This window comes from Octopus bimaculoides, chromosome 23, assembly GCF_046866305.1.
Source record: "Octopus bimaculoides isolate indiv1 chromosome 23, ASM4686630v1, whole genome shotgun sequence".
NCBI classification, from domain to species: Eukaryota; Metazoa; Mollusca; class Cephalopoda; order Octopoda; family Octopodidae; genus Octopus; species Octopus bimaculoides.
The window spans coordinates 12,188,030-12,204,295 of NC_142950.1; the positions used below are offsets into that span (position 1 = coordinate 12,188,030).

Genomic DNA, 16,266 nt, shown 5'->3' on the forward strand with positions numbered 1-16,266 from the left:
CCATCAAATCCATTCACAAGGCTTTTGTTGGCCCGTGACTATAGTGGAAGACACTAGCCCAATGTGCCACACAGTAAGACTGAACCCAGAACCATGTGGTTGGGAAATAAACTTCAAACCACACGGCCAGTGCATTTCTACACACCCATATACATACATACATACATGCTTAAAGGAGAATCTGGATAAACTGGGATTTTCAGAAAGAGAAATCGACCGGCTAATTCGTACATTACAAGTGAGTGGAAGAGTAAAAATATGCAAGACTTTTCTCAAGTTCCGAATGTGAATTTGTCTGTGTTAACTACATCCCAAAGATGGAACCTTGTATCTTTGTTGGAAACCGGCTCCCTCCTCAGTTGAAGATTTATAATAATTAAAAAATTGAAGAAACATACATTGGAGCCCTGGGATATGTAACACACTGCCTAAATACCAATCTTGAGAAATTAGGCTTCTGAAATCTAGAAACGTGAAAGCTAATTCGAAGACTACAGATCCAATCTATCACTGGAATTGTAAAAATTTATAAAATTTTCTAGAAGTTTATCATTTAAATATATACGAACATGTCTAGATGTGCAACTACATGCTTGAGAATACACACGTAGAGCAAAACATACAAATCTGCACATGTACATACATACATACATACATAAGTACCCTAATGTTGAAATTTCAATGAAGGAACTTTGAATGTAGGCTGGAAACCGGCTCTTTCTCTATTGGCAAAAAATCTTGAAATAAAACTGAACAATGACATACGTATGTATGTATGTGTGTGTATGTACACACACAAACACATACACGATTTTATTGTCAGTAACTTAGATTTTTCGTGACTCATGAGTTTTGGCACCCCTTCACTAAATTGTCCAATTAGGGGTACCAGTAATATGTGTGGGTATTTTTTTACGGCTGTGTGTGTTACGTATGACGTGGATGGAAATTATTAAAATTGCTTTTCGTGAGATAAGTTGTTTTCTCTTGTTGTTTGTTTATCTCTGGACAGAACTTTTCTGGACAGAAATTCCTGTGGCCAGCATACTGAACCAATTACTGAACACTATTTTTGCTTTATTTTTTGCTATATGTGAGTGAGTGAGTGAGTGAGTGAGTGAGTGAGTGAGTGAGTGAGTGAGTGAGTGAGTGAGTGAGTGAGTGAGTGAGTGAGTGAGTGAGTGAGTGAGTGAGTGAGTGAGTGAGTGAGTGAGTGAGTGAGTGAGTGAGTGAGTGAGTGAGTGAGTGAGTGAGTGAGTGAGTGAGTGAGTGAGTGAGTGAGTGAGTGAGTGAGTGAGTGAGTGAGTGAGTGAGTGAGTGAGTGAGTGAGTGAGTGAGTGAGTGAGTGAGTGAGTGAGTGAGTGAGTGAGTGAGTGAGTGAGTGAGTGAGTGAGTGAGTGAGTGAGTGAGTGAGTGAGTGAGTGAGTGAGTGAGTGAGTGAGTGAGTGAGTGAGTGAGTGAGTGAGTGAGTGAGTGAGTGAGTGAGTGAGTGAGTGAGTGAGTGAGTGAGTGAGTGAGTGAGTGAGTGAGTGAGTGAGTGAGTGAGTGAGTGAGTGAGTGAGTGAGTGAGTGAGTGAGTGAGTGAGTGAGTGAGTGAGTGAGTGAGTGAGTGAGTGAGTGAGTGAGTGAGTGAGTGAGTGAGTGAGTGAGTGAGTGAGTGAGTGAGTGAGTGAGTGAGTGAGTGAGTGAGTGAGTGAGTGAGTGAGTGAGTGAGTGAGTGAGTGAGTGAGTGAGTGAGTGAGTGAGTGAGTGAGTGAGTGAGTGAGTGAGTGAGTGAGTGAGTGAGTGAGTGAGTGAGTGAGTGAGTGAGTGAGTGAGTGAGTGAGTGAGTGAGTGAGTGAGTGAGTGAGTGAGTGAGTGAGTGAGTGAGTGAGTGAGTGAGTGAGTGAGTGAGTGAGTGAGTGAGTGAGTGAGTGAGTGAGTGAGTGAGTGAGTGAGTGAGTGAGTGAGTGAGTGAGTGAGTGAGTGAGTGAGTGAGTGAGTGAGTGAGTGAGTGAGTGAGTGAGTGAGTGAGTGAGTGAGTGAGTGAGTGAGTGAGTGAGTGAGTGAGTGAGTGAGTGAGTGAGTGAGTGAGTGAGTGAGTGAGTGAGTGAGTGAGTGAGTGAGTGAGTGAGTGAGTGAGTGAGTGAGTGAGTGAGTGAGTGAGTGAGTGAGTGAGTGAGTGAGTGAGTGAGTGAGTGAGTGAGTGAGTGAGTGAGTGAGTGAGTGAGTGAGTGAGTGAGTGAGTGAGTGAGTGAGTGAGTGAGTGAGTGAGTGAGTGAGTGAGTGAGTGAGTGAGTGAGTGAGTGAGTGAGTGAGTGAGTGAGTGAGTGAGTGAGTGAGTGAGTGAGTGTGCGCGTGCGCGTGCGTGCGTGCGTGCGTGCGTGTGTGTGTGTGCGCGTGCGCGTGCGTGCGTGCGTGCGTGTGCATATATACATATACATACACACACATATTTATATAATACATTTTAAAATGAAATACAGTTTCCACAAAATTAAATATAAGATAATGAATGTGAATGCCAGTGTGTCACACTTTTTCAACTTTACTCCTAGAGGCCGTAGCCCAACATATAACATTTTGGAATCAGGCTGACTCCGTGAGTAAATTAAAAACATTCCGGACCGAATCCGGACCTGCAATCTTGAAATTTTGGATTCCTATGTTTTCATTACTGCGATTGTTTTCGGCGATTTGTTTTTACATGATTTTCAGCGACGAGTATGACCATGTACAGGATCTATTTCCTTTTGAACTTTTCTTGGCACAACGCTAACAAAAACACTCGCCAGATTATGTACATGTCGACATGAAGGGAGAATTTTAACGACAACCGGTGATAATGTTTTTGTAATTAATGAGATACGTCTGTTTAATCTCACCAGACAGATCAGTCACTCGAAGTTTCAATTAACAACCTGTATGATACAGTAGCAATGTTGTTGTCGTTGTGTAACCCTGGGTCAATCTTGATTGAGTAACGCTATCTATTATTGATGCTGTGCTTTTTTTAACTTGTGCCGAGCATGGCACAAACATGGTATCAACCTGAAATTTTTCTCTCCTAAATAATCGCATTTTTTGTTTATTTTTCGTAAACGTAGTCTTTGAACATTACTGTTGTTGGCTGTAAAAATAATACACCTATTTTGATTGTGTAAAATCGATACATTATTATGTTCTGTTTTGTTTTTCCTAGAAGATCAGTTTGATTTTGATAATAACGTTGTTCATATTCAATTGTACGTGTTGTCACAGGAAAATGAATGTTCGTTAAAGATTAGTTTAAAGCCCTGGAATCTTGGGAAATTTCTTCCAATCGCTTGAAGTATTTCTAGTCTTCCCAGATAATTTTTTGAAGAAATGTAGTCTTGATGTAGCTGATGACGAAAACTACATACACTTCCCCCCTCCCAAGAAAGTAACAATCCTTTCTACTAAAGGCACAAGGCCTGACATTTTGGAGGAGGGGACCAGTCGATTACATCGACCTCCAGTGTTTCACTGGTATTAATTTATTGACCGTGGAGGCGCAATGGCCCAGTGGTTAGGGCAGCGGACTCGCAGTCATAGGATCGCGGTTTCGATTCCCAGACCGGGCGTTGTGAGTATTTATTCAGCGAAAACACCTAAAGCTCCACGAGGTTCCGGCAGGGGATGGTGGCGAACCCTGCTGTACTCTTTCACCACAACTTTCTCTCACTCTTACTTCCTGTTTCTGTTGTGCCTGTAATTCAAAGGGTCAGCCTTGTCACACTGTGTCACGCTGAATATCCCCGAGAACTACGTTAAGGGTACACGTGTCTGTGGAGTGCTCAGCCACTTGCACGTTAATTTCACGAGCAAGCTGTTCCGTCGATCGGATCAACTGGAAACCTCGGCGTCGTAAGCGACGGAGTGCCAACACACAATTTATTGACCTCAAAAGGATGAAAGGTAAAGTTGACGTTGGAGTAATTTGAACTCAGGACATAAGGACGGACGAAATGCCGCTAAACATTTTGTCCGGCGTGCTAATGATTCTGCCAGCTCGCCGCCTTCCGAGAAACTAATATTAAAGAAGTTACAAGCATCTAAAGTTATGCAAATTTAACCAATCTAAAGCCTCCGTTGCCAACATATCACATGTTTGTTATTAATATACTTTATATACATTGTGTTTATGATTACATATGATAAACATATAAAAGCAAGCATTTCTATACATATGTGCCCCCCCCCCCCAAAAAAAAACTTTCCTCATTACTTCCAAACAATTGATATTTTTTAATGAAATTTTCTACAAATACGCTTCAGATGGTGTAGATTCCGATTATATTTATAGAAAGTTTCATTTAAAAATATCCATTTTTCTGGAAGTTGTGAGGAAACAAAGTCGATGAGGAGGGGACACATGTGTAGGAATGCGCCTAAAATCATTAGGATTGATATAATCGGCTAGCCCACTCTCCCCAAATTCCAGGCTTTATGCCTATATCTAAAAGGTTCATCATCATCATTAATGTATTGACTGCTTTGTTTCACTATTGTACAACAGAACATCTCTATAGATTCATTAGCCTACACTATATGTTATGAAGAATATAAACGATATGTCTTTGTACAGGGAGTGGGGGTCAGGTGTAGCTTTGTGGTAAGAAACTCATTTCCCAACCACATGGTTTCAGGTTCAGTCTCATTGCATGGCTCCTTGGCAAGTTTCTCTTACTATTGCTCAGGGCCCCATCAAACTCACGCACAAGGTTTAGGTGGGCCCAAAGTTTTATATACTCTTTTACTTGTTTCAGTCATTTGACTGAAGCCATGCTGGAGAACTACCCTTTAGTCGAAAAAAATTAACCCCTAAACTTATTCTTTGTAAACCTGGTACTTATTCTACCGGTCTCTTTTGCCGAACTGTTAGGTTATGGGGATGTAAACAAACCAAGCAATGGTAGGGGGAGGCAAACACAGTCACAAACACACAAAGATACACACACATACACACACACACACACACATATTTACATATATATATTTATGTATAGTTGTGTGTTTGTGACTGTATAATATACATATTATACAGGAGTGGCTGTGTGGTAAGTAGCTTGCTTACCAACCACATGGTCCCGGGTTCAGTCTCACTGCATGGCACCTTGGGCAAGTGTCTTCTACTATAGCCTCGGGCCGACCAAAACCTTGTGAGTGGATTTGGTAGAAGGAAACTGGAAGAAGACTGTCGTATATGTATATATATGTATATATATGTATATGTATGTGTGTGTATATGTTTGTGTATCTGTTTGTCCCCCTAGTATCGCTTGACAACTGATGCTGGTGGGTTTACGCCCTGTAACTTAGCAGTTCAGCAAAAGTGATCAATAGAATAAGTACTAGGCTTACAAAGAATAAGCTTTGGGGTCAATTTGCTCGACTATAAAGGTGGTGCTCCAGTATGGCCGCAGTCAAATGACTGAAACAAGTAAAAGAGTATACATACATACATCATCATCATCATCATCATCATTTAATGTCCACTTTCCATGCTGGCATGGGTTGGGCAGCTTGACTGGAACTGGTAAGCTGGAGGGCTGCATCAGGTTCCAGTCTGATTTGGCATGGTTTCTGCAGCTGGATGCCCTTCCTAACGCCAACTATGATTTCACATGCCAGTTACATGCCACGACTACAAGTTCACTTGGCTTGATGAATCTTCTCAAGCACAGCATATCACAAAAGGTCACTTGTCACCGCCCCCATGACGCCCAACATTTGAAGATCATGCTATCATATCTATATATACATATACATATATATATATACATATATATATATATATATATATATATATATATATATATATATATATATATTCGTATCTTTACTTTATTGGACACTAAACTCTGCTTGTGAAGACCTGTTGAGGCAAGTGAATTGAAATCGAGACCGAACCAAATTTGACGACTGGCATCCATGCCAACCTTTCCTTCATTGGACACTAAACTCTGCTTGCGAAGACCTGTTGGGGCAAGTGAAATCGAAATTGTAATTGAACCATATTCAATGAACCATATTCGATGACCGGCACCTGTGCCAGTGGAACACTAACAGCTCCGTCTGAGCGTGATCATTGCCAGAGCAGCTGTCTGGCTTCCGTGCTAGTGGCACATAAAAGCACCCACTACACTCTCAGAGTGGTTGGCTTTAGGAAGGGCATCCAGCTGTAGAAACTCTGCCAGATCAGATTGGAGCCTGGTGCAGCCATCCGGTTCACCAGTCCTCAGTCAAATCGTCCAACCCATGCTAGCATGGGAAGCGGACGTTAAACGATGATGATGATGATGATATATATATATAAATATATATATATATATATATATATAAGGGCAAAAAGAAAAAAAATTCTCTGTGCCAATATGCTGAAAAATAGACAATGTGGTTAGGCGATTTAGCGTCTGTTTTTCAGCATATTGGCAAAGAAAACTTTTTTTTTTTGTCCTTATTAATAATTGTATTTATAATTTTCACCTTAAAAGGTATTTTTCATATGCTAGCTACTGATAAAATCTTATCCTTATATTAGAAGTATATATATATATATATATATATATATATATATACAATTTCCATCAACCAGACCCACTTACCAGATATTAGGCAGTCAAGAACTATGCTAGAAGACACTTTCTCAAGGTTCCACACAGTGAGACTGATTTCAGAACAACCACGTAGTCCAGAAAATAAACCACATAACAACCATACAGCCACACCAGTGCATCTATAATCTCTAATTCGTTAATGACATTACGTTTACAGGTCGTCATTGTATATATATGGCTAGCCCCAGTAACACTGTCAATGATGCCTGTCTACATGACCATGTCCATTGAAAAAGCTACAGGTAATGAGTGCTTTGATATTGTGATGAATGGTGTAACTGCCGAGAATTACAAAGAGAGAGAAAAGCAGAACAAACGAGCTGTGTCAGCAAATATTTCTGGAACACGTTTTAAATTAGGTGAGTACTGTGTGGTTTCTCTTGCATTCCACCCCAACCCCACGTAATTTCTCTCTCTCTCTCTCTCTCTCTCTCTCTCTCTCTCTCTCTCTCTCTCTCCCTCTCTTCTGCTTCTTATTTCTGCGTAGGAGTGGCTATGTGGTAAGTAGCTTGCTTACCAGCCACATGGTTCTGGGTTCAGTGTCTTCTACTATAGCCTCGGGCCGACCAAAGCTTCGTGAGTGGATTTGGTAGACGGAAACTGAAAGAAGCCTGTCGTATATGTGTATATATATATGTGTGTATGTGTGTGTATATGTTTGTGTGTCTGTGTTTGTCCCCCCAGCATCGCTTGACAACCGATGCTAGTGTGTTTACGACCATGTGCGTAAGCAGCTTGGTAACAGCTTGGCTTGTTACTATGGAAACAGGCACCAATATGTCTGCAGCTTTTGAATGGCTAAAATTACCCAAAATTTGCAAGTTTCAAAAGCTATTAACTCTTTTTTTTATATTTATTCATTTATGGTGAAAATGAATTTCATGTCAATGACTGCCATACACAACTACTCCAATACACCAAAATATGAAATCAATTGGAACAAAAATTGAAGAAATTGAAAAGTGGCAGCCAAACAGACAAGACCCATCTCACCCACACACATATTTACATAAACAACAAGCTTCTTTCAGTTTCTGTCTACCAAATTCACTCTCAAAGCTTTGGTCAGCCAAGGACAATAGTAGAAGACACTTGCCCAAGGTAACACGCTATGGGACTGAACCCACATGCTTTAAGTATGCATACAGATCGATAATTTTATAATTATGTTTTGTTTCTTTCTAGTGAAGAAAGTTTTGGATAACCTGAACTTCTCCATCACTGAGGACGAAGATTTCACCAGGTAAGACAAACTTTTTCTCACATCCTTTCTGCTTGAGTGCAGGAAGGTAATTGAGGTACTGTTGACAGAGAAGGTGTATTGGTGGTGGTGGTGAGGATAGTAGTAGTAGTATGAGGAGAAGGAAGAGCAGCAGCAGTAGGTAGAGTAGTAGTAGGGGGTGGAGTAGTAGTAAGTGGAGTAGGAGTAGTAGTAGTAGTAGGAGGAGGAGTAGTAGTAGTAGGATGTGGAGTAACAGTAGGTGGAGTAGGAGTAGGTGGAGGAGGAGAAGCAGCAGTAGGTGAAATAGTAGTAGGAGGAGGAGGAGGTGGGGTAGTAGTAGGAGGTGGAGTAACAGTAGTAGTAGTAGTAGGTGGAGGAGGAGGAGCAGCAGCAAGTGAAATAGTAGTAGGAGGTGGAGTAGCAGTAGGTAGAGTAGTAGTAGTAGGTGGAGGAGGAGGGGCAGCAGCAGCAGTAGGTGGAGTAGTAGTAGTAGTAGTAGCAGTAGGTAGAGTAGTAGTAGTAGGTGGAGGAGGAGGGGAAGCAGCAGCAGTAGGTGGAGTAGTAGTAGTAGTAGGTGGAGGAGGAGGAGGAGCAGTAGGTGGAGTAGTACTAGTAGTAGGAGGAGTAGTACTAGTAGTAGGAGGAGCAGTAGGTGGAGTAGTACTAGTAGTAGGAGGAGCAGTAGGTGGAGTAGTACTAGTAGGAGGAGGAGAGGTTATCCAATGTTCTTGCTTTCATTTTTTAAAAAGATATTAGGGTGTGGTTTGGTTGCTATTTCTTGCATATCAACTGAACCACCTACAGAACACACCCAATAGCAGTTGTGTGATGGTATCACAATAATGTTCGCTTCTTTTCTTTTTTTTTTTCTTTTTTACCAAGTTACCTTATATGGAGTGATGCCTATGTGTCCAATGAGAAAGTTTCAGACTTACAGAACTACCAAAGAATCAACCATTTCCCAGGAATGATAAAAATAACCAGGAAGGATTACCTGGCACGCAACTTTGTCAAGTAAGTCACCTCCCTATGCATTCTATTGCTGTGCTTGGACACATCTATTGGTATTGGTATTGGTGGTGGTGGTTGTCGTGGTTGTGGTCGTGGTCGTGGTCGTCGTCGTGAGACGGTGGGGGAGGGGTGGTGGTGTGGTGGTGGTGGTGGTGGTAAGACGGTGGTCTTGAGATAGGGGTGGGGGGTGAGGAGACGTTAGTGGTGGTGGTGGTGGTGGTGGTGGTGGTGGTGGTAATTGGAGTGTGTCATGGTAGTGATGATAGTTGTTGGTGGTAGTAGTAGTAGTAGTAGTGGTGATGGTGATAATGCTGGTGAAGTTGATGGTTGTGGCGGTAATGAGGGTAATGGTGGTGGTGGTTGTGGTGGTAGTGATAAGATAGCAAATGTGATGGTGGTGGTAGTTGTGGTAGTGGTGAAGGTGGTGGTTGTGGTAGTAATGATGGTGGTGGTGGTAGTGGTGGTAGTGTTTAGCCCCCAAGGTAGTTCCCATCAAATAGACTTATGATCAAAGCTACTCCAGCCATGGCCATCTCAACTATCTGCATATTCAGAACTACATTACCCAGTGTGTCCTTCCTTTTTCTTTTTCTTTTCTTTTTTTTTACTCTAAGACAGCAAAGTGTGATATCATGGAGATTTGGTTGTTATTTCTAGCAGTTCTAGAAAACCTGTTTTGTTGTTAGCTCTTCTTCCATGGATGGCATCAGTATGTGGAGGTGCATGGCTTAGTGGTTAGGGTTACTATGATAGTAAGATTGTGGTTTCAGTTTCTGCACCAGGCAAACACATTGTGTTCTTGAGCAAAGCACTTCACTTCACATTACTCCAGTCCACTCTGCTAGCAAAAATCAGTAATCCGGTGATGGACCGTCCCATCCAGGTGGGGAATTTATCCACCATGGAAAAAGGGGAAACCGACCCTTATGAGTTGGTGTGACTCAGGAAGGTAACTCTCTCTCTCTTTACTCTTTTACTCTTTTACTTGTTTCAGTCATTTGACTGTGGCCATGCTGGAGCACCGCCTTTAGTCGAGCAATTCGACCCCCAGGACTTATTCTTTGGAAGCCTAGTACTTATTCTATCGGTCTCTTTTGCCGAACCGCTAAGTTACGGGGACGTAAACACACCAGCATCAGTTGTCAAGCGATGTTGGGGGGACAAACACAGACACACAAACATATACACACACACACACACACACATACATATATACGACGGGCTTCTTTCAGTTTCCATCTACCAAATCCACTCACAAGGATTTGGTCGGCCCGAGGCTATAGTAGAAGACACTTGCCCAAGGTGCCACGCAGTGGGACTGAACCCAGAACCATGTGATTGGTAAGCAAGCTACTTACCACACAGCCACTCCCTAACCTTTTTTTTTTTTATGGCATTCAGTATCTCAAGTCCTTTTTTCTTTCTTTTGCAGGATGCAGAAAATGTATCGGGATGCATTTAGCTTCCACCCCAGAACATGGGTAATGCCATCTGAATTATCTGAACTTTCCCAGAGACCTCGGTGCCATGAGATGAAGCAAGAGACCCAAATTTACATTGCCAAACCTTTTAATGGATCTCAAGGACATGGGTTAGTCGGACTTTTTCATTTTTTTCATCTTTTACTTGTTTCACTCATTAGACTGTGGCCATGCTGGGGCTCTGCATTGTACAATTTTAGTCAAATGAATCAACCCCAGTACTTATTTTTTAAGCTTGCGACTTATTCTATCAGTCTCTTTTGCCAAACCACTAAGTTACAGAAATGTAAATACACCAACATTAGTTGTCAAGCGGTGTTGGGTGGACAAAGACAGACACACACACATAATCATATATGATGGGCTTCTTACAGTTTCTGTCTACCAAATCCGCTCAAGGTTTTGGTGAGCCCAAGGCTAGAGTATAAGACACTCGCCCAAGGTGGCACACTGTGGGTTTGAACCCAGAATCATATAGTTGGGGAGCCAAGTTTTTGCCACACAGCCATGCCGGCAATATTTCTGCTACTCTCAAGGTGGTGAGCTGGCAGAATCGTTAGCACGCCAGGTGAAATGATTCGTGGTATTTCATCTACCGTTATGTTTTGAGTTCAAATTCTGCCGAGGTCGACTTTGCCTTTCATCCTTTTGGGGTTGATAAATTAAGTACCAGTTACGCACTGGGGTCAATGTAATCAACTTAATCCCTTTGCCTATCCTTGTTTGTGCCCTCTATGTTTAGCCCCTTGTGGGCAGTAAAGAATGTTGCTTATCTGTTATCTTTAACTTGTTCCAGTCATTAGACTGCGGCCCTTCTGGAGCACCGCTGTGAAGAACTTTTAGTCAGACGAATCGACCCCAATACTCATTACTTTTTGTAAAGCCTGGTACTTATTCTCTCGGTTTCTTTTGCCTTACTGCTAAGTTACGGGGATGTAAACACACCAACACCAGTTATCGAGCAGTGGTGGGGGACAAACATAAACGTAAAGACACACACACACGCACACACACACATACGACTGGCTTCTTTCAGTTTCTGTCTACAAAATCCATTTGCAAGGCTTTTGGTTGGCCCACGACTTTAGTAGCAGACACTTGCCCAAAATGTCATGCAGTGGGACTAAACCTGGAACCATGTGGTTAGGAGGTAAGCTTCGCACCACACCACCCCTGCCTGCACCTATAATAAAGGAACAGAAACAGTTGTCTTGCCATAAAGGAGATACGTAGCTACCCAGCTACCCCAGTTGAAAAAAAGAGAGAAGAGAGGATTAGAGAGAGGTAAGTGAGAGAAGCTGGTAGTATCAGGGTATACCCTGAAGTTATAGGGAGTTGAATAGAAGTAGGAGAGGGGATAAGACAGGGTGAGTGGGTCGGTAAGTTTACAAGAGTGTGACAGGAGAGTAGCGGCAGAGGGATAGAAAAGGGGATAGAATGGAATGCATTGGGTGGTGATTATAGGTAAAGTATCGGGAAGATGTTTGGAAGAAGAGTTGTGGGGAGAGATTTGTCAAGGAGAGATTGTGTGAAGGGACATAGACATAAACAACATGCTTTTAAAATTCCTTTTTTTTTCTTTCTGCCCCCTAATTTCTTTTCAGTATTTATTTATGTAACAGTATCGAGAAAATCCATTTTGGAGAGAATGCTATTGTACAGGAATACATTCACAAACCACTTCTCATCAACAATGTAAAATTTGACCTGCGCCTGTATGTTTTGATCACAACTTGCGACCCTTTGCGCGTGTTTGTTTACAAGGAAGGTTTGGTTCGTCTAAGTACTGAGAATTACCTCCCACCAGCAGATGACAATTTGGTAAGAATGATTCTCTTCTTCAAAGTAGTTTTATCTTTTATATTTTGTTTGTTTCACTCACTCGACTGCAGTCACGCCATGGCATCACCTTGAAGGGTTTAGTTGAACAGATCAACCCCTGTACTGTTTTTTGAACCTAGTACTTATTTTGTTGGTCTCTTTGGCAAAAGAGACCAAACTGCTAGGTTATGGAGACATAAGCAAACCGACACCAGTATATAAAGTTATGGTAGGGTTTGTGTGCACATATAGTATATTTGGAATTTCAACCATGTTTCCTGGTCTGCTACCACAACAGCTCCTTTATAAGATCCAGTTAGCTCAAGACATCATCAGGAGGAACCATGTCTGATTTCGGCCCCTACTCTTCTACCGTTTTGACGTGGCGCCCTCCCCATCCTTTTGAAGTATCTTCAGCTCTTGTGTTGAGTGCATGTTTTCTTTCTTCTGTTCCCTGGCCTCTTCGATGCAGCGTCAACGAGTGTCAGCAGCTGACTGACTGTCTTGTCAAATTTCCCTTTAAATACCTGCTGCTAGGTTCCAGCAGGCAGCCCCAGCAAGTTGTCACATGGCACTGTCTAAACTTTAACTGACCAATGGAGGGCATGTAGTCTTACCCGCTGCTAGGCTCCAGCAGGCAGCCCCAGCAAGTTGTCACATGACACTGTCTAATATAATGCTATTCAAATTGCATACACAAAATTTTTATTCAGCTCAGTGACTGTTTGCAATGACAGTAAACATTTTATTCATTGTTTCCTATAAATTAACAGGGACAGATTTCATCTGGGCAAGTGACTTACAAGTACATGTCACTGCCAGGGCCTAGTGAGGCTGAAATACATTTGAGGTTCTCATGAATCAATACCTGGATAGTTTTTCATCTCTCTCTGATATATATTGCGTTTCTAACACAGTATGCCTATGAAGAGATTTTCTCTCAGACAAAAACTGCAACATCATGCCTTTTAACAGTGTATATATATCTAAAGTATGAAACATAGATTGCTATTTTAATTTAATGGTGTTTCAGTTGTATGTGTGTGTGTATAATGAAATATATATATAGTTCAAATTTACAGAAAACAAACAAAAGACAAAGACAGTTGAGGGAACAACAAGCAGGTGTATTAGTTTGAGACTTGGGAAAAATGGAAAAGTCTTTGACAGAAAGGGATGAGAGGGAAAAAATGGAGGGAGAATGAAAAAACAGAGAGAGGAGAAACATGTGTAGGAATTAATGGTTTAGCATGATGAAATGACCAGAAGAAAGAGGCTGAAAGTAGGGGAGATAATAATGGTGACCCAGCTGAACTGGGGTGCACAATTGTTTTGACACATTCTTACACTTGTAGTACATTGATGAGATGTTATGCCATCATTATCTTACACCCAAGGTGTAAAATTCACCTCTTCAGGCGATTGGTTAAATAAATTCTTTGTTAGATCCTCTTGCCATTTTTCTCGGTGTGATAATGTATACCCAGAGTACTGTGTCACACTGAGTGAGATGGCAAAAGGATCTAACAAAGAACTTATTTAACCAATCACCTGAAGAGGTGCATCTTACAACTTGGATGTAAGATAATGATGGTGCAACATCTCACCTATGTACTACAAGTGTAAGAATGTGTCAAAACAATTGTAGAGATTTTTAATGAAGAATATTTTTAATTCCTTTTTTTAACATTTGTCTTATTTATATAAACTCTGTGGATGCTTTAGAATTCCTGATGTATATCCTGTAGCAGGAGCATTTCCACTGCATGATGACATTAGATAGCCAATAACTGTGGATAAGCTTTGTATAGCATTTTAGAAGATTTTTACCTGCATCTTACTAAGCTAATATATATATATATATATATATATATATATATATATATATATATATATATATATATATATAATTATGTGTATTTCTTCTATCTTAATGAATAAAAATTTTTCTGATAGAATAAATGGGTTAATAGAAACCAATGTAGAAAAGAACACAAAATAACTGTGGTTTAGTTCCTGTTTTTAAGGCAGGAACTCCTTGAAATTTTGGGTATTTGAGTATATTTAAGAATTTAAGGAATGGAGAAAACGCATGTTATAATTGCATACTTTATTCCTACATATGTTTCAAAGGATTACAACCTGTGTGATCCATAGGGATCTTTGATATTAAGGTTACAATTTTAATATCAAAGATCCCTATGGATCACACAGGTTGTAATCCTTTGAAACATATGTAGGAATAAAGTATGCAATTATAACATGCGTTTTCTCCATTCCTTAAATTCTTATATATATATATATATATATATATATATATATTGTTTTTCTCTTTCAGGAGAACTTGTTTATGCACCTAACAAATTACTCGATTAATAAGCGCAATAACTCCTATGAGAAATCAACATCTCCCAAATATGGCATCAAACGATCTTTCAAGTATCTGAACCAGTACCTCCGCCAGAATGACTATGATGTTACTCAGTTGTGGCAACAGATCTACGACCTAATTGCAAAAACAATGATCATGGCCGAACCACACCTGTTACATGCGTATCGTAACTGCCGGCCTGGCGCTCAGCCTGGCAGTGCTAGTGTTTGCTTTGAGATTCTCGGTTTTGATGTACTTGTTGACTCAAATCTGAAACCATGGTTACTGGAAGTATGTATTATTTCAACCTCACCATTACTATTATTACCTCCGCCTTAGCGAAGACAGAGGTGTTGTTTTCAGTCATGTTTGTTTGTTTATTTGTTAGACTGTAGACAAGATATCTCAAGAACTGCTGGATGGATTCAGATGAAACTTTTAGGAATGTTTGGCTTCATGACTGGCACAAACTGATTAGATGTTGGGATCAATCTGGTACCGGACAAGGATTCTGGATTGTTTTTCCTGTTTTTTTACTTAATTTTTGAGAGCAGTTGGGTTCATTTTTAGTATTCTCATTTGTGAGAACAGTCAAGTTTTTTTCAGATATTCTCATTTTAAAAATCATCTCTGGCTAATCATTGAGAGGACATTGGTGTTGCCTTGGTGGAGGTTTGTGCTCTCTGAGTGCTCTTGTTATAATTATTACCATTGTTCAACATTTGGTAGTTTCAGGCAAACTTCTGCTGCATCACTTGCTACATATCCATATTGCAGGGGTGTGTGCAAATTCTTCCCTGATGTCAATTCCAGTTTCTCCAACATATTCCTCAAACTTGGTTGTTAGCCCTCCGAGTGCCCCTACAACTACTGGGATAACAGTTACTCTCTTCATTGCCAACATTCTCACAATTTCATCTTTTAGCAGTCTGCATTTCTCCTTTTTTATCATTTCATTATATGTAAACCCCGTGGATGCACGTGGCTTAGTGGTTGGGGTGTCAGCATCATGATCATGAGATTGTGGTTTCGATTCCTGGAACGGGCGACGTGTTGTGTTCTTGAGCAAATCACTTCATTTCACATTGCTCCAGTCCACTCAGCTGGCAAAAATGAGTAATCCTACAATGGACTGGCGTCCCATCCAGCTGGGGAACACATACACCATTGAAACCGGGAAACCGGGCCCATGAGCCTGGCTAGGCTTTAAAAAGATGCATTTATTATTTTATATGTAAACCCCAACACTTTATTTCTGTTTTTGAATTGTGCCCCCTCATCCTTCACCCTCATTGGCAAATAAATGAAATCATCATCATCATCATCATCATCATCATCATCATCATCATCATTATTATTATTATTATTAAAGTGGTGAGCTGTCTGAATCACTAGCATGCTGGATGAAATGCTTTGTTTTCCATGTTTTTGTTTTTATGTTCTCGTTTCTCATTTTATTCACATTGTTTTGACGTTCTGTACCCATATATGCATGTATATATACATATATGTAGGTATGTACATACGTGTATGTATATATGCATATATATATATATTATTTATATTATTATATACATATATATATATCTTTTATCTTTTATTTTTTACTTGTTTCAGTCATTAGACTGAGGCCATGCTGGGGCACCGCTTTGAATTTTTAGTTGAATGAATTGAACCCAGTTCTTATTTTTTTAAGCCTGGTACTTATTCTATTGGTCTCTTTTGCCGAACTGCTAATTT

At 40.6% G+C, this 16,266-nt stretch overlaps 1 protein-coding gene across 1 annotated transcript in view; it reads left to right on the forward strand.

Moving 5' to 3' along the window:
- The window catches only part of LOC106880354 (tubulin polyglutamylase TTLL7), a 34,993-nt gene that overhangs the window by 6,574 nt on the left and 12,153 nt on the right, over positions 1–16,266 (forward strand). The window contains exons 2-7 of the mRNA XM_014930238.2: positions 6,778–6,979; positions 7,806–7,863; positions 8,725–8,856; positions 10,286–10,444; positions 11,939–12,155; positions 14,494–14,817. Coding sequence (XP_014785724.1) covers positions 6,820–6,979; positions 7,806–7,863; positions 8,725–8,856; positions 10,286–10,444; positions 11,939–12,155; positions 14,494–14,817 — 1,050 coding nt within the window. The 5' untranslated portion in view covers positions 6,778–6,819. The remainder of the gene's footprint in view (positions 1–6,777; positions 6,980–7,805; positions 7,864–8,724; positions 8,857–10,285; positions 10,445–11,938; positions 12,156–14,493; positions 14,818–16,266) is intronic.